Below are 23,745 nucleotides of genomic sequence, written 5' to 3'. Positions count from 1 at the left end.
CCCATGTGAGGAGGGGGGACACAGCGCCCGGGAGGACCAATCGGAAGCCGGGGCTCCCGGGGGTGGGCGGGGCCGGCCCGAGCCGCGGCGCTCATTGGGCACCTGGGGCGGTTTAGGGGAGGGGCCTGCGCTGAGGGGTTGGGGAGCGCTGGCTGGAGCTGAGGGGCGTTGGGCGCCCGTCTAGTCTAGTGGAGCCGTAGGGCCCCCGGTGACTTGCGCCACGGGTCCTTGTGGGCGGCGGGCGTGGTCCGAGTGCCTGTACCCAGGCGCTCAAGGGCTGTGGGCCCGAGTGTGCTCTGGGAGGCGTGAGCAAGTGCGGGGATGCGCGGGTAGGGGGGGGGGTCGTGAGAGGAGGATAGCCCTGGCCACCCGAGGCTGACGCTTGGAGGCCCTGCAAAGGAGTAAATTGAATGGATGAATAATCGGATGAACTTAGTAAACAATAGGAGTGTGTGTGTTAGAGCTGCGTGGACCCAGAAGGAGGGGAAGCTGGACAGCTCAGAGATTTGGGGGATCCAGAGGTGCGGGGGCCAGTCTGAAAGACCTGGATTATTTGGGTGAACCTGCTTGTGAGGAGGGAGCTTTCTCAGTCTCACCTCATTTACGGCTTTTACATCCCCTCAGTGGGAACCTGGATGAGGCGCTCAGGTTCATAGAGGGGAAATTACTTGCTGGAGGTCACACAGCTGTCCCCTGGCAGGGCTAGGCCTGGCTTCCCCAGAGCTCCGTAACTGAGGGCCTTTCCACAGGGGGCACGACCTTTCTCCCAGACTTGGTGTCTAGAGCTGAGTTTCTAGAATTGTCCCCCTTCCCAGATCTAGAGGTCACAGTCCGGGGCTGGCACAGCAACAACTGGCCCTGGGCAGCTGGCTCCCGGTGAAGGTATTGCCCCAAGCATGACTGCAGACTTGGGTCCTAGCCCCAGCCCCACTACTCCCTTGCTGGGTGACGCTGGGTGGCTCCCTGAACCTCTCTGAGCTGGTTCCATTTCATCACCTGCAAAGAGGGAGCAGTGACACCTGCCCAAAACACCCAGGACACACTTCGTGTCGGGGTGCCTAGCAGGTTCTATTTCCTGTCACATTTTGTTTTCTTTTCCTATTTTGTTATTTATACACTACATGCATGCTTTTCCAAATTCAGAAGGCATTGAAGGTTTACAATGCCTTCAGTGAAAAGTCAGTCTCTCTTCTCTCCCAGCCACTTCCACTCCCCTGAGGCAGCCACTATTCCTGATCCCTTGTGCATCCTTTTGGACAGTCTCTGCCTACAGTGCATCAGCAAACATGTGGTTTTCTTTTCTTTCGTTCATATACAAATAGTAGCTTAGTGGTTACACTGAGAGTTTCACTTCTTTTTATCTTGGAGAGCCGTGCATATCTGTACACAAAAAACACCCTTGTTCTCTTTGCCGCTTACCCAGTTTTCTGTTGTGTGGAGGTACCATCCATCATCTCTTTGATGTCCCCTGCTAGTGGATGAGCAGGTTGCCGCCATCATTTGCTTTCACCGAACAATAGCATGGCTCACATGTCATTTTGCACGTGAGCAAATGTAACCAAAGATAAATTCCTAGAAATGGAATCCCTAGGTCAGAAGACATGTGTGGGCGGGACTTCCGTAGGATGTGCCAAATTTCCTGCTGCAGTGGTGGTTTCAGTGTACACAGCCATCAACATACAGGAGAGTGCCAGCTCCCCTGTGTCCTCGCTAGCACGCTAATTATCAATCTGTGACCTTTGGCTAAGTGATCAGTAGGAAAATAATGGTTTCTCAGCGTACTTAGGGCTATTTTTTCAGGTGGTTTATCAAGGCCCTTATCAGTCATCCTCAGCTGCTGAGATTTGCCCCCTCTGCCTGTTCATCCTTCAGGCATGCGCCCCCACATCCCTGGGTTTGGGCGACGCCCCCTGGGGAGTAAGAAGAAGTTTGTTGGCTTCTTGGTAAATTTGGGGCTCACTCCCCACCACCGTGGGCTGTTCTCCCGAGAGCCTTCAGCCTACTCAGCTCCAAGCCAGGCTCCCCTCCCCCACTATGAATTCTAGACCCACGCTGACCTGGTCATCGTCCCCCAGTAACCTCCAGTTTGTCACGAGCCCTTCTGGAGTATAGCTTCCAGAGTGGGGCTGGGCCTCCCTTCTGTGCTCTTGCTTCACAGAGCAGACATGAACAGATCAAAGCCGCCCTTCTTCTGGGCACTAGATCTTTTTTTTTTTTTTTTTTTTTTTTGTGGTACACGGGCCTCTCACTGCTGTGGCCTCTCCCGTTGCGGAGCACAGTCTCCGGACGCGCGGGCTCAGCGGCCATGGCTCACGGGCCCAGCCACTCCGCGGCATGTGGGATCTTCCCGGACCGGGGCATGAACCTGCGTCCCCTGCATCGGCAGGTGGACTCTCAACCACTGCGCCCACAGGGAAGCCCTGGGCACTAGATCTTTAATGATGCTACTCACGATCCCCTTAGCTTTGGGGGGCCACACTTCCCAGATTTCTGGTTTGAAACAACAGAAACCAATTCGGACTAATTTAAATAGAAAGGGGTTCATTAGAGGCTATCATGAGTGTGTCATGGATTCTCCGGGAGAGCCAGAGAACCAGGCCCAAAGGCCACACCCAGCCAGGGACAACGCCCCAAATCACACGCCAGAAGCGGCTTGGCGCGGACACCCCCACTGACGCCCTGGCCAGACCCCTCATCTCATGCCGACTCTGGACGCCAGGTGCTGCCAACACAACTGTTACCCAGCCGCACCCCCTGCAACCCCATGGAGCTGGGAAAGCTGGGGCGGCAACTGTGCTGGGAGGGGCCTGCCTCCGAAGATGGGGTGGGGGGAGGGAGGAAGGCCCTGGACAGAGAAAGGGGGTTCGGGTGATGGGCATCCCAAAAGGTGACGGCAGTCCCTGCAGGGTCTCGAACTTCTCCATGCTGCACCCCAGATGACATCCCTTTAGCACCCACTAGATGCCACCTGGACTCTGGGCACCCACGGTTTTCTCATTTGGTTCTCATGACAACCTGCGAGTAGGTGCTGTCATCCCTTTTTTCCCGGTGGTTCCCGTGGTGCCCGGCATCCTGCATCACTCCACTTCAGAAGAAAGGGAGGAGGCTCCGTGGGGGCTGCCGGGAGGGCCTCAGGCTACTGCCCACCCTGACCCCATCCCCACTGACACGCAAGACCCTTTCCTCTGCACTGCCCGGTCCCTGGCCCAGTGTCCTCAGAGCACAGCCTCTGAGCACAGGGACTCCTGGGGCAGAATGGGGTCTACCCAGAGGATTCAGCCAGGGAGGCAAGCCGAGCTTCCAGCACTTTCCCAGAAACCAGTCTCTGGGGAGGGGGTGAGTCAGAGGGTGGGACAGGGAGGGGAGCTCAGCCTGGCTCCACCATCAGTCCAGACCCTCCATCTACGGGGGGGGGGGGCTACAGAGGGGATCCCTTTCCTAAGCGGACCACTGCTCTCATTTCCTATTTCCCTCATTCATTCATTCATTCAGTCAGTCATCTGCTTATGTCGTCAGCATTCAAGGACTGGTGCTGGGGATCCATGGGAAAACCAACTGCCCTCAGGGGGTTCACAGTCAAAGGGAAGAGATGGACATCGAAGGGCAGGTAAGCGCTACAGCAGAGAATGAATGAGGAATACAGAGGAGGGAGGGGCCCAAGATCTTCAAAGAGGAAGTGACATTTGAGCTGGCTTTCAAAGGACGCACAGGTGTGCATGATGGGGTCCAGGTGGGAAGGGGCGATGCTCCCAGTGGAGGGCGCAGCCTGAGCAAAGGTGTGGGGAGCGGTGAAGCCTGGGGTGTTCTGGAAACATCCAAGGGGGAGGTGTCAGAGGCCTATGGAACCTGAGCCTGCGAGGGCAGATGAGAGCCAGCCAACGGAGGGTCTTGACCGCTGGGAGGGGGCTCGGATGTCCTCCTGGGCAGGGTTCGGAGCAGCAGAGTGACGTGGATGGACTTGGGTGCTGGAAATTCAGTGGGTTGACATTTGAAATGTTAGCATGTGGGTCTCCTTCCCACCCTGAACTTCCTGTGCCCCTAACCCACGTCATTTGAATCGAGTACCCCTGCCCACATATTTTTAGGGACCTACAAAATGTTTCAATTTCTTTTAGAATCAGAAGCAAGAATGAATAGGAATGAATATGTACCAACGAATCCAGCCTGGATTGCATCCATCTCTATACCAGAGTGGTCGTAAAATATGGTTTAAGACCTTGACCCACACGAGCAAAAGTGCCTAAGCCTCGTGAAAGTCTTAGTGCTCCTGGCACAGGCCAGGAGGCAGCTCTTGAGTTTCGAAGCATGTCTATGAAATTCACGGCAAATCAGTAGCGTAGAAAGAAAAAAGTGTTTGAATTGCAGAGTCTGGGGTTTTGAGCATCAGAGGAGACTTAGAAGGGCCGGGAGGACCAGCTGCCCCTCCGGCCTCTTCCAGGGTTGAGGAAAGAGGCTTAGACAAAGGTGAGCCCCCTGGGTGCTACCCCAGGGAGGGGGTCGGATCTGAATCGGCTGAGATGAGAAGTGAGGGTCTGATAAAGATTACATTGAGTGATAGGAAATTAGAATTTTATTTCTGGATCTCCTGAGCTTGTGTACTGCATGCCTTGCCCATCACACGGACTATTTTTGGAGCTGCATCAGCCAGGGCTCCACTCCACACCCCAATAAACATTTTAAAATGCACCCAGTGGGGTGTGTGTGTGGGGAAATGAGAGGTGGTCCAAAGGTACAAAGTTCCAGTTATAAGATAAATAAGTCCTGGGGAGGTCATGTACAGTGACTATGCTGTATTGTATGTTTGAAAGTTGCAAAGAGAGTAGATCTTAAAAGTTCTCCTCACAAGAAAAAACTTGCAACTATATGTGGTGACGGATGTAAGCTATTGTGGTGGTCATTTCCCAGTCCATACCTATATCAAATCATTAACCTACAACAAATGTTGAGTGTCAATGATATCTCAGTAAAACTGGAAAATAAATTTTAAAAAAGTCACCCATACCATGTTCCTCAAAAGATTAAAAATAGGATTATCATATAATCCAGCAATCCTACTTCTGGGTATATTTCCAAAAGAAATGAAAACAGGGGTTTTCACACCCTTGTTCATTGTAGCTTTTTTTTCACAGTAGCCAAGAGGTAGAAGCCATCTAAGTGTCCAGTGATGGATAAATGGATAAAGATAATGTGGGGCTTCCCTGGTGGCACAGTGGTTGAGAGTCCACCTGCCGATGCAGGGGACACGGGTTCGTGCCCCGGTCCGGGAAGATCCCACATGCCGCGGAGCAGCTGGGCCCGTGAGCCATGGCCACTGAGCCTGCGCGTCCGGAGCCTGTGCTCTGCAACGGGAGAGGCCACAACAGTGAGAGGCCCGCGTACAGCAAAAAAAAAAAAAAGATAATGTGGTCTATACACATACAGTGGAATATGATTCAGCCTTTAAAAAGGAAGAAATATGGACACCTGCTACAACAGGGATGAAACTTGGGGACATTATGCTAAGTGAAATAAACCAGTCACAAAAGACAAATGCTATAAATTTTACTGATACGTGATGTCTAGTGCAGTCAGACTCAGAAAGAGAAAGTAGAACGGTGGTTGCCAGGGTTCGAGCCTCAGGGAGGGAGAATGGGGGGTTGTCGTTTAATGGGTATAGAGTCTGTTTTGCAAGATGATAAACTTCGGAAGACTGGTTGCACAGCAATATGAACGTACTTAGCAGTACTGAGCTGTGCCCCTCGAAAGGGTTAAGGTGATACATTTTATGTTACATGTTTTTTGTTTTCTTTTTCACCACAATCAAAAAAATGCACATATGCCCCAACTTTATATGCATTTCTGTGGCTGTAAAAATATTTGAAAATAATTTTACAGTTTAGCTTTGGAAGCTCTTTGGATTCCAGGAACTCATTTGATTTGCTGCTGGCCTTGATTTCTCCACAAACATCGTGCATTCTTAGGAATCTTGGGGATTCTTCCAAAGTGAGAGAATGTAATGTGACCTACAAATTGTTTTCATGCACAGTGACATGTCTTAAAATGCTAAATTTAACAACGGATGAAACTGACATTTAGAAGAAATTTAAGTAAACATTTACTATTTTAAAATTTGGTGGTTTTTTTTGTATTTTGGAGCCAAGTGCCCTTCCCCTTCCCCAGACTTCAAGGACTGTAATGAACTGGAGACCTCTTGCCCACAGGGTCTCCCAGGGAAGCTGTCCCTGCCCAGATGAAAGGCATGCCGCCCTTCTGTCCTCCCCGCTCCCAATGCCAAGTCTCGGCCGGGACCCAAGAGAGGACTTCTGGGAGGAGACAGAACCCAAGAGAATAGGGCAGCGCAGGCATTGCTGTAAGTTAGAGAGGAGGCCAGAGAAAGTGGATCACAAAGAGGAGGGGGGTGGGGGGAGGGAGCTGGGTGCAGGTGCTGAGAGGGGGCAAGGGCACCCCCACACACAGGGGTCAGAGGGGCCCAGCTATGGACCCACAGAGGCTGAGTGCAGAGCTCTAGACTGAGCCCGCGGCCACGGAGAGCCCTACCTGGCAGGCTCTAGGCCGAGTGAGTGACAGCGGTGTGCCAAGAGGTCTGGACTGGCCAGTTGTGAGATGCCTGGAGGGGGCCGGCTGAGAGTCATTCACAGGCAGCAGGTTCTGTTCCCAGCTTCCCCCTGCCAGGCCAATCTCGACACCCCCGCCTTCCCCATTTAGTCAGAGAGCATTAAATACAAGTTTAAAACCACAGTAAAGCACGTGGGCCCTGGAGCCACACCACCGAGTTCAAATCCTGGCTACACTACTACAGTAAGACCTGCTGTGTGACTGTGGGCAAGTAACTCAGCCTTTCTGAGCCTCATTTGCCTAATCTGTAAAGTGGGGCAATGGTAGTGGGGCACATCATAGCATGGCTATGAGTAGAGCTCACTGATGTCAGCAGAGGCACTTTTCTGTGCTGAGAACTTCGGGAACATCCTCTCACTAGTCCTCCCAGGAGCCAGGGCTATTCCCATCATCCTCCTTTTACGGACAAGGAAGCCACAGACCGAGGCCCTACTATGTGCGGGCCGTGCCTCATCGTCCTTGGTCCTCACCACAACTCCGGGACAAAGGGCTGGGGTTATGTCTGCTTTGTAGACAAGTTGCTGCAAAGGCATTTTGACAAAGTCACCCACTCCTAGCACGGCCCCCAATCTCCCTGGGAGGACAGAGAAAAAGAGAAACAAGTGGAGAAAAACAGAAGCAGAGAGACAGACAGGAAGTCAGAAGGAGAAAATACAGAGACAGAGGGAACGTTCTAGACCCTGACTGAGCTGGGGGCAGAGCGAAGTGGAATGTTGCTCCCTGCCAGTTCTCCCCAGGGACCCCTTGTGCGGGGCCGGGGAGAGACTGCAGGTCCCTTGGGGCAACCCAAGGTGGCCCAGAGTGGTCTTGGGCCGAAGCCTAGGCGGGCAGGGCAGGCACACAGCTGCTGACTGGTGTCCCTAAGGTGCCCTGTGGGCATGGGGTTCCCGACAGTGGCCGAGCAGGGCTACTAGGAGGAGCTCAGGGGTCCCCTTTCTCTGAGGCCTCCCCAGAGCTGCAGTCACTTATGCCCCTCAGCCCCAGCACCTGTGGGTGAAAACTGCCCCTTCCCAAAGCGGAAAAATGAGGCAAGGCAAGTGGAAAACCAAGAGACTTGGGTTTTGAAAGATGAGGGTTGGGAATCCAGAGTCTTGGGCCCAGATCTCTGGCCCAGCCTCTCAGAGCAACCAAGGGCACCCCCTTTCCATGGAGGGTAGACATGTTCCGAGTGGACTTCCTGGAAGAGGTGGCACCAGGCTGGACTTGAAGGAGCAGGGCTGGGGCTGGGAGGTGCGGGCAAAGGGGCCAGGCACAGCTCTCAGGGCACCCCCTGAGCAGAGATGGTCCAGAACTGGGGGGGCACGGCGTGATTCTGAGGAGACCCTGAACTCCAGAACCCTGGCTGAGCCTCTGCCAGCTCCCAGGCGAGAGGCATGACTATGGGCAGGACAGGGGCCTCGGCCTGGGGCCAGCACAGCAGGAGCCACAACATAAACTTGTCGTGGCTTCTGGCGCCACCGCCTCCCTGCTGCAGCTCTGGACAGGCCCTGGCTGGGCTGACAGACACCAGGAGCCTTGGAGCCACGGTGAGGTGGGGGGTGGACGGCTGGCGGAGGGGGGTGGGACAGGTTGGGGAGGCGGCTCTGGAGGGCTCCAGCACACCCTTCACCCCTGCTCAAAGGGCTCTCCACGCCGCCACGTCAGCTTCTCCACTTTCACAGCTTCGGTGCTCGGTGGGTGTTACCGAGTCCCAGCTCGTACTGCTCACTGCAGGGCAGGCCGCAAAATCAAGAGATGAGTTGCTGGGGCGAGGAACAGCGACTTTATTCCCAAAGCAGCAGACTGAGAGGATGGGATACTCGGGTCCCAAAGAACCATCTTCCCCAGGTTAGAAATCAGGCTTCTTTTTTTTTTTTTTTGCGGTACGCGGGTCTCTCACTGCTGTGGCCTCTCCCGTTGCGGAGCACAGGCTCCGGACACGCAGGCTCAGCGGCCATGGCTCACGGGCCCAGCCGCTCCGCGGCATGTGGGATCCTCCCGGACCAGGGCACGAACCCGCGTCCCCTGCATCGGCAGGCGGACTCTCAACCACTGCGCCACCAGGGGAGCCCCAGGCTTCTCTTATACTAAAAGGGAAGGAGGTGAAGTCCTGGTTCCGGCCAGACTGCGGAGGGGGTGTGTTAATTTCTTCCTTCCTGCAGTCATCCACAGGTGGGCCTGGTCAGGATGTTCCCCGTGAACTAATCAGAGGTATTTTAGCTTAACGCTCATTACCCGGGAGGCAGGGTTCCCAGAGATGGGCCATTATATATAATATAAGCGTATAGGCAACATCTCTTTAGTGATTAACTTGTAATAGAATACAAAGGCCCTTTCCTATTACCTGGGCACTTGGGACCCTGGCCTCTGGGCACCCTTTAGCCCTCAGCTCACCGGGGTCTCCCTGCCCTACTTGCCCTCAGCAGGACCTCCACTGTCCCTCCTAGCATCCCTGGGACCTTCTATGTGACTGTCCCCTCCCTCCCCTGCTGGTCTCCACCCATGTCTCTCTGGCCTGTGCCTGAGTGAGGGGCAGCCAGGCTGATGGTGTGCTCAGTACAGAAGGACCAGGCCTCCCAGGGCAGCAGACAGCTCACCACCCCTCAAGCTCCCCAGGGGCAGAGGCCTCTGTCTGTTCCCTGCTGTGGCCACAGTGGCACACAGTGACAGATACTTGCTGAATAAACATGGACTCCTTTTCTTACAGTAAAACGCACATTTTTAAAAAAAAATTTATTTTTGGCTGCGTTGGCCTTTGTTGCTGCGTGTGAGGGCTTTCTCCAGTTGTGGCAAGCGGGGGCCACTCTTTGTTGCAGTGCACGGGCTTCTCATTGTGGTGGCTTCTCTTGTTGCGGAGCACGGGCTCTAGGCGCATGGGCTTCAGTAGTTGTGGTGCACAGGCTTAGTTGCTCCACGGCATGTGGGATCTTCCCGGACCAGGGCTCGAACCCGTGTCCCCTGCATTGGCAGGCGGATTCTTAACCACTGCGCCTCCAGGGAAGCCCAAACGCACACATCTTAAGTGAACAGCTTGATGGATTTTTACACAGGTATACCCCCGGGTAACCATCCCCCAGATGGAGATCTAGAACATTTGCAGCCTCCAGCAGACTTTCTCGTGCCCCAGTCCGGGGACAACCTCTACCCCAGCTTGATCACCCTGGTTAGTCTTGCCTGGTTCTGATCTCCCTACGGATGGGATCACACGGTGCAGATTCCTCCATGTCAGGCTTCTCTCATGTGGTTGCCTGGGTCAACTCTCCACACTTCATCATTGCTGAATAGCATTCCACAGTGCGGATGGAGCTCCCACAATGCCCTTCGCCCATGGACGGACCTCTGTACTGTGTCCAGTTTGGGCCTGTTATGAATACGGCTCCCATGAGCATTCTCGGATATGACTTCTGCTGGACGAGAGCGCAAGTTTCTCTCTATAGAGGAAATACCATGAGCAGAACTGCTGGGTCCCAGGAGGACATGAGGACACTGAGTCCTAAGCAGGTAAGTTCTTGCTGTCCCTCTGTGGGCACGTCGCACCTGTCCCCACCCTCTCCGCAGTGGACCCACCGTGTTGCACCGCCCAATAGCAGAAACTCTAGATCCTTTGGTCTTATTTGGGAGAGCTGGACAGCTGTCCTGACCTCACTCCTGCCATCCCTGTGGGCCCAGGGGCCCCTTTCACAGCAGAAGGGGCCACTGGCTTGGGCAGCAAGGAGAGAGCCCTCTCCCCTAAGAGGGCCATGGGAATGCTTCCCATGGCACTTTGGGACTGCCTACCTGGGGTCTGTCCCTCTGTTTTGGCCACCTTGTTCCCATAGGACAGCGGGCTGTGGCCAAGCCGTTCCTGTCCCTGGTGCCCAGCACGCAGCCCAGGCAGCCGAGGATGCACAGAAAGGTGGGTTGGGAGAGAACAGCCTGAGATCAATGTCCCCACCTTGGGGACTGAGCCTGGATGTATAGGTTTGAGGTCCAGTCTGCCTGCAGCTTTTAACTCCTTGGGGCTTTGCTGTGGGCTTGGCATCCCTCCGGGGTCCAGGCGGCATTGAGAACCTGCTCTTCCCTTCACCCCGCCAACTGCGCCTTAGACGTAAATCAGCCCAGCTGGGGACAACCACAGCCATATCGGCCACGCTTCCCAGGCCCCAGGAGTCCACCTCCCAAATAGCCCAGGCTGGAGCAGGTCCACGGTGGGAAGAGAAGGGGCCTCCTGCCCTGTCGAGGCAGAGAAGGCCTCCAGTCAATGTCTCTGACGTTCTCAGAGACTCCTCAGGGGCCTGGTGGCTGGGCAGAAGGGCCAAGCTGTGGCCCTGGGACGGCGGGCGGTCAGGCTCCGTGAGCAGAGGTGCTGTCTCCCACCCTGCCCTTGGCCCTCAGCCCAGATCCAGGTTCCTCTCTTCCCAGAACTTCATCCCCCTGAGTGGTGTTACGTGCTTTGCCCTCATTAACCTCCGGAACCTTCCAGAGAGAAGTGGAAATGCCCGGCCTCATCCTCCCACTGAAGGAAGCTGGGGGGGGGGAGCGGGGAGGAGGATGGGGGACCACCCTGGCTGCTGCCCAGATCAGAGGCAGGGTAGGGGAGCTGACCACCCCTGCCTTCCCCCCAGGGGTCCTGCAGACCCCTCTGCTCCCCTCCAGCGGAGTTCTGAGACCCCTCCCGGGCCACCCCTGCTGGATTCCCATCCTGTGTTTTCTACCCTGGTGGCACCTACCACAACCCCCATTTCTTCATCTGTAAGATGAGGCTAACCATGGGATTGCCCCAAGGATTTGGGGGTTCACGTACGTGAATTGTTCAGGCCCGTTCCTGGTGCCTAGTAGGTGCTGGACGAGGACCAGCCCCTCCCGAGGCACTGCTCTCTGCGCGTGGGCTTCGCTCTCTTGGGCTGGAGTGACTGGGTGGGGCGCAGAGACTGAGGAGGGGGGGGTCTCTGCTCCCCATCTGTCTCTCTCAGTCCTTTCATCCCACGAGGGATGGGTGCAGAGGCAGCCTCGTGGGCAGCCAGGAGGGCAAAAGGAAGAGCGTTTGTGAACCCTGAGTCATCAGAATGACACCGGAACCTCGGGCCTGACTCTGGGCAGCTCAAACCCGCCTAGCAAGCGACACGGCTCCCACCACACCACATTCCCAGCAGCCCTGAAAGTCCCCAGGGCCACCAGCGAGCAGCCTGCACCTAGGCCTGGGCTTAACCGACGGGGCCTGGGAGGGTGGAGGCGGCCACCCCCGCTGCCTGGACTGTCCTCCTGGGAGGGGCCTCCCAACAGAGTGGCCAGGACCCTGGAGAGACCCCTCTCTCAGGTCACACTCTTGCATCTTTGTGTCCCAGGTGGAAACGTCCCCCAGGGAGCTTAGGCTGATGGAGTCGGACCCAGAAGCAGCCCACCCCCCCAGACTCCAGATGAGCTGATTCCTTCCCCTCCCGGGCCTCAGAGCCCCTCCTGCCTGCCTGGCTTCCAGCACCGCCGAGATCTTCAGACTCTACTGTGTGAGCCAGCATTCCCAGGAGAGCCCCAGATCCATGCCAAAGAGGGGGTGCAAACACACACTTGTGGGGAAGGGGGGGGCGGAACAGTCCCCTGGGGCCACCTGGGCTCCCGCCGCAGGGGACAACCGGGTGTCTGGAGAGGAACCAGGGCATGGAGATGGGGAGCCTGGAGGCTGCAAAGGGCATTGGGGGAGGGGCCCGGGGTGACCCCTCTGTACCTGCCGGTGGGGTGATGGGCTGTGAACGGTCCCCATCCCTGACACACATAGTCTTTCTCCCTCGTCCTTCTGCTTCCCTTTTGCCCTTTTCCTCTACTGAGCCCAAACCTGGAACAGGAGCCAGTTTTCTGATTTTATCTTGTGTTTATTGCGAAACGGTTGTGTCCACCTCTCAGCTCAGACGGCTTCCCCCCAGGGAGTGAGAGAGTTCCCATGGCTTGTCAGAGTTAAAAACAGAGACAAAGGACTGTAGTCAGAGGCAGAGAAACATAAGAGGGGAGGTTACAGAGAGAGAGAGAGAGAGCGCGCGAGCGAGAGAGCGCCAGAAAAACGGGCAGAAAGGCAGCGGGATACAGCAGGTCCTCTGCCCTGATCTGTTGGTCCATTTATCAGGTTGACATCAGGTGACATGTGGCACCACTTCATGGCTCGAGGCCATCGTCCCTGAGTCTGTTTTCCTCAGGCTTGTGTGCCTGAGAGCTGGAGGGCTGAGTGGGTTGATGTGCCGCACCCTGTGGTCAGTGTCGCCCCACCAGGCCCTGCTCCCGGCAGCAGTGTCAGCGCTCTCCGTCCCATGATGGCCCCCTTGTTATCTCTGTGCAAGTCTACCTCTCACTGATGCAGTCCTTGAGGCCCAGCACTGAAGTCAGTGACTGTCCCCTGAGTGTGGGAATGAATGAATGAGTGAATGAATGAACACGGAGGGACTGAGTGACCTGAGGGCCCTACCGCTCATCTCTTCCATCCTTTTCACGGATGAGAAAATTGAGGAGGGTCAGACAGGATGCCAGGGCTGGGGCCCGGATATGGACCCTCCTAGGGCCCTGGCAGCTCCGGGGCACTGCCCCGCACAGTGCTCCCTGAGAGCAGGTCCCACGACACAGCTCTGGAGCCATGCTCCCTCTCTGCTCCATAGGGGTCACCATCAGCAGCTCTATGGGGCCAGCCACCCTGGCTCGGGCCTTCCCTTCCAGCCAGTCCTGGACTCCCAGGCCCCAGAAGAGCCCAGGGAAGCAAGGCCGGGCACAGCTGAGGTTCCACGGGGAGCCTGGGTTGGTTGGGGGTGGGGCATCCCACCAGCCCCGGGCTGGGCTCTGAGCTCAGCACTGGGCATGTCCCAGGGAGCTGGCTTAAACTTTGTGGCCAGGCTGTGCCTGTCACAGAAAGTGGTGCATGTCCCCCGTGGGGGCCTGTGGTCCAGGACAGAGGTTGATCAGGGTCGTCTTCAGAACTCAACTCGGAGGCTGGAGGACCAGGGAACCAGGAGGGGGTTTGGGGCTGGGGGCAGCTCTAGGTTTGGCTGTGGGGTAACGTGGTGGCCTGAAGGCCCTCTGGGATATCCGGTCAGAGGTGGCCAGGATCGCTGTCCTCCACGACTCAGGGGTCAGCTTCTGCAGAGCCCCCTCTGCACACCCAACCCTGGCCTCAGGCAGCCCTCTGTCTGGGACAGGACTCTGTGGCCCCTTTCTCTAGTCTGGAGCCCACAAAGGTGGGGAAAGATCTGATTCCACAGGATCAGCACAAAGGCGGCCTGTGCCCCCTCTGTGATGCTGTGATATAATAAGTAACACACATTTGGTCTTTGTCCGGTTTTTGGGCACAGAGCTCTTAAAACCCCTGCAATTTTCTGAGTGCTGGTGTGAGAGGAGCATCTTCTGTTATCCATAAGGGGAGCCCCTTTCAACCATGCCTGAGTTTATGCTAATAAGGTGACTCTGGGTGGGCCCCTAGATAGCTTTTTTTTTTTTTTTTAATTTTTTTGGCTGCCCCACGCAGGATCTTCGTTCCCTGACTAGGGATCGAACCCCAGCCCTTGGCAGTGAAAGCGTGGCGTCCTAACCACTGGACCACCAGGGAATTCCCCCTAGATAGCTTTAGGATGGAACCAACCATGTGACTAAAGGGCTGGAACTTTCAGCCCTATCCCCCCACTCTTCCTAAGCAGCCTCCAGGGAGGGCACTGGGGTTGGTTCAATCATCAATGGCCAATGATTTAATCAATTGTGCCTATGTCATGGAACCTCCATAAAGACCCTAGACAATGGGATTTGGAGAACTTCCGGGTGGATGAACACACAGAGGTGCTGGGAGGTGGTACACCCAGAGGGGGCATGGGAGCTCAGCACCCCTCCCCCCATACCTCACCCTGTGCATCTCTTCTAGCTGGCTGTTCCTGAGTTGTATCCTTTATAATAATCTAGTAATAGTAAGTGAACTGTTTTCCTGAGTTTTGTGAGCCGTTCTAGTAAATTATGGAATCTGAGGAGGGGGTCATGGGAATAAGCTATTTGTAACCAAGTTCAATAGATGTGCGGGTGCCCCATACTTATTCCTGGCATCTAGGTGGGGGCGATCTTGTGGGACTAACTCCAGGGAATTAGTGTCAGAATTGAATTCAATTGCAGGACACCCAGTTGGTGTCCAGAGAGCTGGAGAATTGGTTGGTGTGAGAAAAACCCACCCATTTGAGGAGTTCCTTGGTGGCCTAGTGGTTAGGATTCGGCGCTGTCACTGCTGTGGCCCGGGTTCAATCCCTGGTCAGGGAACTGAGACTTGGCATGGCCAAAATAAAAATAAAAAACAAACAGAAAACCCCCACACATTTGGTGTCAGAAGTGCTGTGAGTAAAAAACAGATCACAGTACCCTCTAAGGCCATTCTTGGCCCCTCTCTGTCCTGCTCTGGACACAGGTCTAGCTGGCACATGGACCACACCGTCCAGACCCCCCGCCCTCTTGCTTCTGGTTAGGTGTGGTCAGCACGCGATCAGAAGGCCAGAGGAGAAAGGCCGGGGTATTTAGTCCCCCGGCTCCCTCTACCTACAGCCCCCTGCTCCTGCCAGGCAGACCCTTGCCCGTGGCTCCTGCCCACTGGCTCTGGAAACACCACCAGCCCCTCAGGGACAGGAGTGCTTATGGCCCCATCGGTGCCCTGGGTCCCCTTAATATGCTGCCCAAACCCTTGTAAATGCTGTCAATTGCCCCATTAGACAGCGTGCCATCTGTTTCCTGCCAGTGTCCGACCCATACTGGGTGCTGGTGGAGTGCAGGGCCTTAGAGTTACCCAGTTCAACCTTCGCTTTTACATTAAGGGGAAAACAGGCCCAGAGAGGGTAAGTGATATGTCCAAGGTCACCCAGCCCCAGGGTCGGGGCTCATGGCTGCTCTGGAAAGGCTGTGGAGAGATCAAGGCTTAGCTGGGCAGAGGCTGGAATTCTGTGTGCCCCCCTCCCCTCCCTGCCCCTCCCAGGCTGGTCATGTGACCATTTCCTCCACAGCAAGAGCCAGCTGTGTGTGCACCGGCTTAATAAACCCATTAGGGCCATTTGCACCACCCGGACACAGGCACCTGGGCATGCAGCCAGAGCCCTTCTTCCCTGCCCCATGCCCCAGGGGGTGAGGCCCTTCACGTAGCAAGGGGCATCCCCTGGCCTCCTCGCGGCCCCTCACCCCACCCTCCAGCTGTCCCCAACCTGCCCACCCAGCAGTCACCATGGTTTCCAGGCCTTTGTACATGCTGCTGATCCTGTCTGGGTCCCCTTCCCCGGTCCACCTGTCACAGTGCGGCCCCTCCTCCAAGGCCACGCCTGCTCAGGAAGCCTCCTCCGGCCCTCAAACCTCTGCACTCCCTCCATCCCTTGTGCTGGCTGGTTTCCCCTCCTCTCCCACACAGCGGTGGGTGACCTGAGGACAGAACCTTGCTGGGTCATCTTGGCCCCAGGGGGCCTGGCCTGGAGTGGAGTGGATGACGACAGGTGCTTGGTGCCCTGCATTAGGTTCGGGGCCCGAGTCTGAGCCCAGGCATCTCCAGGGGCTGCAGCTTCTCACGCATTTCCACACCCCCACCCCGGCGTGAGCACAGAGGTCGGGGTGAAGCCTAGAAGCTCTACGTCCTCCAGCCAGGAGGCGAGGCCAGATGGAGGGAGACCACAAAGGGGAGGCGGGGGGACTTGCCTGGTGGCCCAGTGGTTAAGATTCCGCGCTCCCAATGCAGGGAGCCCCGGTTCGATCCTGGGTCAGGGAACTAGATCCCGCATACAGCAACTAAGCCCGCACGTGGCGACGAAGATCCCGTGTGCCGCAACTGAGACCTGGTGCAGCCAGATAAATAAATATTAAAAAAAAAGAAGAAGAAGAGGAGGAGGTGGGGGCGGGGGTGGCGCCAGCAAGCGCCAGACGCGCAGGGCAGGTGGGCACGACCACCCCCTTGGTTCGGCTCCATCGGGCCCAGGGGGACCACTGGAATCACCCCCACTTTACAGACAGGGCCACTGAGGCCAGAAGAGAGGCTTGCCCTGCCCCAATGGCTCAGCTGGCCTAGGACCCTGGGCTTCACCCCCGGTTGCTGTATCCTCCCAAGAGGAGCTGGGGACAGGGATGCAGGGAGACTGCCCAGGTGTACAATGACAGAGCCATTCAGGGGGCTGTCCCCAATAATGGGGACATTTATTTCTGACAGGGACAGGCCCAAGCTTTGGACTAAGGACACCCTCCCCCCCTTCCTTATTTGGAAACACTCTCTCCCAGGGCTCTGAAGCAGCAGGGCAAGCCCCCAGCCCATGCTCTGCAGCCTGGACCAGGGGCGAGGCAGAAGGGCAGATGGGGGCCCCCTGGAGCCTCTCAGGAGCCCCCCTCGGCTGAAGGGCTGAACATGTGGTGGGTGTTATATCTTCTCATGCACGCCAGCTCCCCTGGACCAGAGATGGACGTGCTCCCACAGGTGTCATAGCTGGGGGGGAGGGGGGAGGGGAGGAGAGATGGAGAGAATGAAGAATGCAGGGCCTCATGGAAATCCGATGGCTATTGCCTAGAGGTTGGAGGCTACTCCTCTAAACCTCACAAATCCAGCTCTGTCTCCCTGCCCTTTGTCATCACCCCACCGCAACGCTCCCCTCCCCCACTCCCCACACCCAGGATGCCTCTAAAACACCATCTGCCTGTTTCCCCTGATCACAGCTGGCCACTGGCGCTCTCTGGCTTTCAGCATACAGCCCGTTTCCTCAGCTGGGATCAAGGCCCAGGCCTTCCTGGCAACTCTTCTGCCCCCAGACCCTCCCCCTCCTCTCCAAATCCTCGTCGGGGACCAGACGTCCCTTTCCTCCAGGAAGCCTGGTGGACACCCCCTCCCCACCAGGCCCCAGATGAAGCCTTGAGCGCTCAAGTCAAAGCTCAGCGCTTAGATTAAAAGCAATTCACCTCCACCTGGATGTCTTCCACCTGGAACATCTGCTCTGCGCTCCCACTCGCAATTCCAGCTCTTGCCACCAGGGGGCAGATGGTGAGCACTCAGAAAAAGTGGCCCCCCACCCCCCCAACCCCTCAGCAGGCGTCAGGCAGAGGGACAAGAGAGGGAGGGGTTAATGCACACACCACCCCCACCTAGAGGGTCTAGAACCTTGGGGATCCCTTGATCAATAATTGTTAGCCCTATTCGGCCTTCAGGGAAAACCCTTCCAGCAGAACAAGCTGGGCTGGGGGCCTGGGCTGGGGGCTTGGGCCGGGGCGTGGGGAAAGGATAGAGGTGGCCCAGGAGAGGGACTCCACCCCTCCCAGGGCAGTCCCGACCCTCTCCACTTACCAGGTGTAGATGAGCAGGGTGAGGAGGGTGGTGAGGACGACGGCCAGCAGGACCGACACTATGGCAACGATGACCACGGCGCCCGCGCTCTGGGGCCCTGGGGCAGCCTGGAGTGCCTCGGCTGAGGGTGTGAGGGTGCCCACAGGCAGGTGGGGTGAGAAGGGAGGAAAGAGATCTGACCTGAGAAGGGGGGCCTGGAACAGCCTCCAGACCAACCACCTCTCACCGCAGCCCCAGGGGGGCGGGGCTTGCAGGCGGCCTGGGGAGGGGCACCTGCAGACAGCAGGATGGTAACGGTGGCTCTGACTGACTGGGGCTGGCCCATTCCTCCCCACCCACCCCCAGTCCTCAGGAGCCCCCAGCCCTAGAGTTTGAGCTGCACACCTGGCCCCATACCTTGCTGCAGGTGGGTCTCACTGGACCACTCTGTCTCAGCCATGGGTCCCCTGTCTCTCACCACCAGAAATTTCACTCTGAACAGGAGACCCAGCATTGGGGGTGGGGGGGTCCCCAGGACCTGAAACCCTCCAACCCTGGTGGCTGTCAGTCTCTCCCCCTGACTCCCAGGGCCTGGGGGGAACAGCCTAGAGCTAAAAGCACAGTCTTAGAGCCCACTGGCAGGGGCTCCATCCCAGCTGTGACTGGGATGTCTCAGCTGTGTGGCCTTGGGTGCATCCCTTGCCTTCTCTGCGACCCTTAGGGTCCTCTCTTGGGAAATGTGTGTGGAGCGGACTAGATGCCTCAGCACAGAACATCAGTGAATCAAGCCCTGAATGAGGAGAGATGGGGCCAGGGCCCACCACCCTGCCTGGATGGGGAGACTCCACCCACATGGTCCACATGGCCCATGGGGGCGGGGGCTCAAGTTGGCCCTCTGCCCAAGAAGATGGAAGAATTCACCGTGGACTCCCAGGCCCCAGCCCCCTTCTCCTAATGGCAGAACTGGAGCCAGGAACCCAGGCACTCAGCTGGGAGCCATCCAGGCTCAGGTCTGGACACAGGCAGGAGCCCTCCCACCCCAGCGCGGGGCTGGCCGCTCACCGGTAGGGGCCCGGGCCCGGCAGGGGGTGGTGGCAGCCTCTTGTCATCGGGGAGCAGCGGGTATCGCTGGCGACACGGAGGACCCGGAGCTCGTTGCCGGGCTGGCCGCCCGGGTAGAGTGCTCAGCTGGTCCTCAGCGTGATGTAGTAGCCCCTCTGGGGCAAGTTGGCAGGGACCGGGGTGTCCTCCACCTTCTGTGGGGCAGTGAAGCTCTGGGTGGCTGAGGGTGGCACCGAGGGTCAGAAGGTGGGGGATGCACGGGCTCTACCCCATCCCGCCAGGCCAGACAGCCTCTGGCCACATCCCCGGCAGCACCTACCCCTGCTCCCTTCAGGCCCGCCTGCCCATTTCACAGAGGGGAAAGCGAGGCCTGCCCCGGCAGCACCCACCATTGCTGTGGGCCAACACCAGCCAGATGGCGTCAAAGTCGGCGACGTTAAAGTGACTGAACTGGCCCCGCGGCTGCTCCAGTGTGAAGGTGGGCTGGGTAAGTCTCCCTGCCAGGGTGGCGTTTGAGAGCTGGGGCGCGTAGCTGATGTGCTCTGGGGCCGTTGCGGGCAGAGAGAAGAGGCTCGACAGCATGACCAGGTCCCCGGCGCCTCGTCTTGGGGGGACGGGCTCATGGCCCTGGAAGCCCCCGTCAGTGGGAGGAGTTAGGGCTTTTCCTGGGAGCTCTGGTCAGGCATTAACCAGGAATGCTCCTTGGCACTTCCGTGTCCGGCCCCTGGCCCCTGCCTTGGGAGCCTATTAGGGGTGGGCACCGTGGGAGGTCGGGGGGAGGCCTTGCCCCCCTGCGTCACCGGGGTCTCAGTGATGGGCAGGGCCTGGGGAAGGAGGACAGGTGGAGGCACAGGAGACCCTTCCCCAGCTGCATGCACAGTTCTTCTGGGAGAGGCGTCTTAGGTCCTGCTGGGGTGACACTCAGATTTGGGGCAGCCTGAGCCCAAGCCCAAACCTTAGGCCGGGCTCTTGACAGAGCCCAGTGACCTTGAGCTCTGACGCTCTGCAGGCCTCAGTTTACCCACCTCTCAAGTACCCCCCCAGCTCCATCCACACGGTCCAGGTTGGTTTGCTTGATGAGAGGAATGAATGGCTTGGTTGGGGGTGGGGGGGGTGACACAGGAAGACCCTAGGCCCAGAGGTGGGCCTCGAGGAAGTGTCCTGGCTCAGATCCTAGGGCGGCCTCTCCTGCCCACCCAGTGCTCTGCACCTCCCACCCCGTCCCAAGGCTCCCTCCCCTTAGAGAACCTGTCCCCCTCTCAGCCCCTCACAGCCCTGTCTAGCCTTGCTGCTCTGCTTGGAGGGCTCAGAACCCCTAACTCCTCTCCAGGCCCCCTGAGGTGTCCCTCAGCCCCAGATACTGGAGAGCAGAAGAAAGATGAGGTGGGCGTTATGGACGTCTCCAGAACCCTCTCCCTCTTTCAGTTCAGTTCAATGCAATTCATTTCCATTTAATTCAGCTCAACCCCAAGGGTTCAGGGCTAGAACCCTCCTCTCTCAGAGCTCCTGGCTCTAACGCTGAGGCCCAGGGCACACGGCATACAGCAGGTACTTAATGTTTGCTTAAAAGAGAGGAAAGACATGGAACAGCAGAGATGGGGGCATGGGGGCTGCATCTCTAAGTCGCTCCAGTTTCAGAGCCTGACAGTGAACAATGCCTGTAGACCCCCTTGGAGAGCTTCTTTTGGGGTAAGTGTTACCCTTGAAGACTTCTTTAAACCTCTCCTCGGGCCGGGGAGGAGGGGAAGGAGGGGAAGGAGGGGAAGGAGGGGAAGGAGGGGAAGGAGGGAGCCATTTGGTGAGAATCGGGCTCAGGAGGCACGGAGATGAGAAGCCCAAAGAGAGGGAGGAAGCATTCCTTGCTCCCAATCTTGGGGCGGGGGGTAGGGGGACAGGTGTCTGTCTTGCGACCTCTTCTGGTGTGCTGTCTCCCCTGACCCACCTGGCACCCAGTCCCCAGACTCGGGGCTCAGGAGGCGGCGGGGGAGGTGGGGTCTGTCTTCCTTAAGCCCGAAGCACAGTGGGCACCCCTGCCCTGCCCGACCCTCACTCACCCAGACTCATCCCCAGATGGAGGCAGGTCAGCAGCGGCAACAGGGCCGTCAGAAGAGAAGACTGTCCCCCGCTGAGCCTCACGGCCAGGCCAAGCGTCCAACTGTCTGTCAGTCCGAGGGTCTGTCTGCAGCATCCGGAGCCCCAGAGGCTCCGCTGTGCGTGCTGGGCTGGGGGAGGCTGCTTCTGGCACCTCCTGCTGCCCCTCCCACGTGCCCCCTTTCTCCCAGACAACTGGTTGGACCGCTTAGGGGCTGAATGTGCTGGCCCCAAGGCTTTGGCATTGCAAGGGAGGGGTCTGAAGAGGAAAACTGCACCCCACCCCCGCTCCAGGAGGGCCTGGCTGGGGAGGGGCCACGGAAAGAGGAGCCAGTCCTGGGGTCCAGGCAGCCCCAGGGACAGCCCTGCCGCGCCTTGTGGAATCTCCTCGTCCAAATGGTCCCCCAACCTGGCAACCACGGCTCCCCATGGCCCCCCCTCTGCAGAAGGGAGTTATCCTCATTTCTCAGACGAGGCATAGAGCAGGGAAGGGGGCTTGTCCAAGACTACCCAGCCAGCCGGGCCAGACCCAGAATTGGAGCATCACCCCCCACGGCAAGCCTAGGGGCACTCCGTCCCTGCTGTCCCCCTACCGCCTGGCCCCAGAAGGGGGCTCCCCAACATCACCCTCCCTCCTCTCCTTATCCAGGTGACCTGCCCTCTCTCCTTCCTCCATCTCTGGCCACTGCCAGAGCAGGGCAATCCCTCCTCGAGACGGAAGGTGCCAGGATGGGGCTCAGGGCCGGCGGGCAGAGCATGTACCGACCACCTCTCACCTGGACTGGAGCAGCAGACCCTCAGGGTGGTCCCCTGCCCCGAGCACCAGCCCCCACCCTCGCCGGCCCAGCTCCATAGCTGACTGGAGCCGCCCTCCTAAAACTCAAACTCCTTTGCGGAGCACTTAAAAACTTTTTTAAACAATTAATTATAAATATTCTTTAGTTATTAAAACACATTTAATTTATATCTCTATCTAATCAAATATATAATCTATTTGATTACCAGCCCACCTGCATTATCTTCCTTTCCCAATATACTTAAACTGTGCAAATTGTTTATTGCAGTGAACTTCGAAAAAGGAAAATATTCCTACCCACACTATGTTATCACCTAGTAGGTTTTTTGTGACCAACTCTTTACTCGGACGAGCTAGTTCCAAACTTTTCAAGATTGAACATTACTGTATTCACCAGTGACTGACTCAGCCCCCAAGGAACTGGGGGCCAAAAGCAGAGCGGAAAAACTCGGGAAGGCAGACGAGGTCGGGGGAGTTCGGGTGTGCGCCTGGAGAGCCTCAACCAAAAGGCCGCTGAGGGACTTCCCTGGTGGTCCAGTGGTTAAGAATCCACCTTGCAGTGCAGGGGAACTAAGACCCCACGTGCGCCACATCGAAGAGCCCGCACACCGCAACAAAAAAGATCCCGTGTGCCCAATGCAACCACAAAATAAATAAATATTTTAAAACAAACAAACAAAAAAACACAATAAAGCCAAAGGTCGCTGGCACCCCTCTTCTAAGGCTTCTCCCCTCTCAGGTGGCTCAGGCCAGGCTCCTCCCACAGGGCCCTTGCTGCCTTGCAGTAAGTACCCAGCGAACCCTTGTCCTTCAGTCCTACCTACCCCAGGGTCTGGCACCACTAGAAACTGTCCCCTGGTTGGCTTTGGTGCCTCCCCTAATGTCCTCCCAGCACCTGGCGTGTACCTCCATCTTACAATCATTGCAATAAAATGTATTGTTATATCAAGTGCATCCCTGTGCACACCCGGCCCTCCTCCCGCTGGAAGCTCCTCAAGGCAGGAACCGGCCCTCCTTCCTCACGGGGTGGCAGGGAGGAGGGGGTGGGTTCGCAGGGGCTGGCACAGGGCCGTCCGCGAAGCAGCCACTTCAGCGTCTGGCGGTTACCTGGACGGGCTTGAGATGCAGGTCATCCTGAGGTCAACGTTTAGTCATGGGACACGGAGGTCGCACAGGTAGAACGTTAAGCAGGTGTGTGGGCCTCTGAGAGAGCGGGACCAGCGCTCCTGGACCCAGATGTGGAAGAGAGGGGGACACGAGCCGGTCCAGCTGGGGCCCAGCCGGCGAATCCCGGTCAGACCCAGCCCCGGAAAGGCTTCTTTATCTCGCCAGCCTGTTATTACAGAAATGGTCACACCTAGGAAAGTTGAAAATATATAGTACGAAGAATGCCCATACATATAGCCTCCACCCAGATTCAACAATTGTAAACATTTTGCTGTATTTGCTCTCAAGCCTCTCCCTCCCATATATATATATATATTTACTATATATACACACACACTATGTTACTCTCTCTATACCAATATATACTTATATGTATATATAATACATATACTTATATGTAAATATATGTATACTTACAAAACATATGTATATATAATATATACTTATAATACACATATATTTTGTAATATAATGTATATTGATAAGTATATAGATTTACTTTTTTCCCCTCTTTTTGTCTTTTGAAAGGCAGTTGAAAGCAGGCATCATAACATGGGAAGAGCTTCTTCCTTCTGAAAGTACCTTCTTGCCCATCGACTCATCTCAGATCCCCAGAAGCGGGCAGGGCAGGCACGATTGTTAATCTCATCATACAGATGAGAAAACCAGGCCCCCACGGGGAGAGGAACTTTCTCAGCCCCGTGGACGGTCAGTGGCAAGGCTGGAAACCAACCCTCGGTCTTCTAATACACAGGCAGGACTCTCTCTCTTTCCCCTT

General features: G+C 56.9%; 1 protein-coding gene across 1 annotated transcript; it reads right to left on the bottom strand.

The window, feature by feature from the left end:
• Positions 1-14,663: 14,663 nt before the first annotated feature.
• On the bottom strand, positions 14,664-21,457 carry LOC101277338 (uroplakin-3b-like protein 1; the record flags this gene model as incomplete). The annotated part of the gene is given in 6 exon segments (XM_033426802.2): positions 14,664-17,023; positions 17,873-17,993; positions 18,269-18,345; positions 18,914-19,133; positions 19,303-19,455; positions 20,968-21,457. Coding segments are annotated over 6 exon segments (1,170 nt in total), but the record flags the coding sequence as incomplete, so codon positions are not given.
• Positions 21,458-23,745: the final 2,288 nt, after the last annotated feature.

Source organism: Orcinus orca, chromosome 16 (genome assembly GCF_937001465.1).
Source record: "Orcinus orca chromosome 16, mOrcOrc1.1, whole genome shotgun sequence".
Classification (NCBI taxonomy): domain Eukaryota; kingdom Metazoa; phylum Chordata; class Mammalia; order Artiodactyla; family Delphinidae; genus Orcinus; species Orcinus orca.
This window is presented reverse-complemented; position numbering and strand designations above follow the sequence as displayed.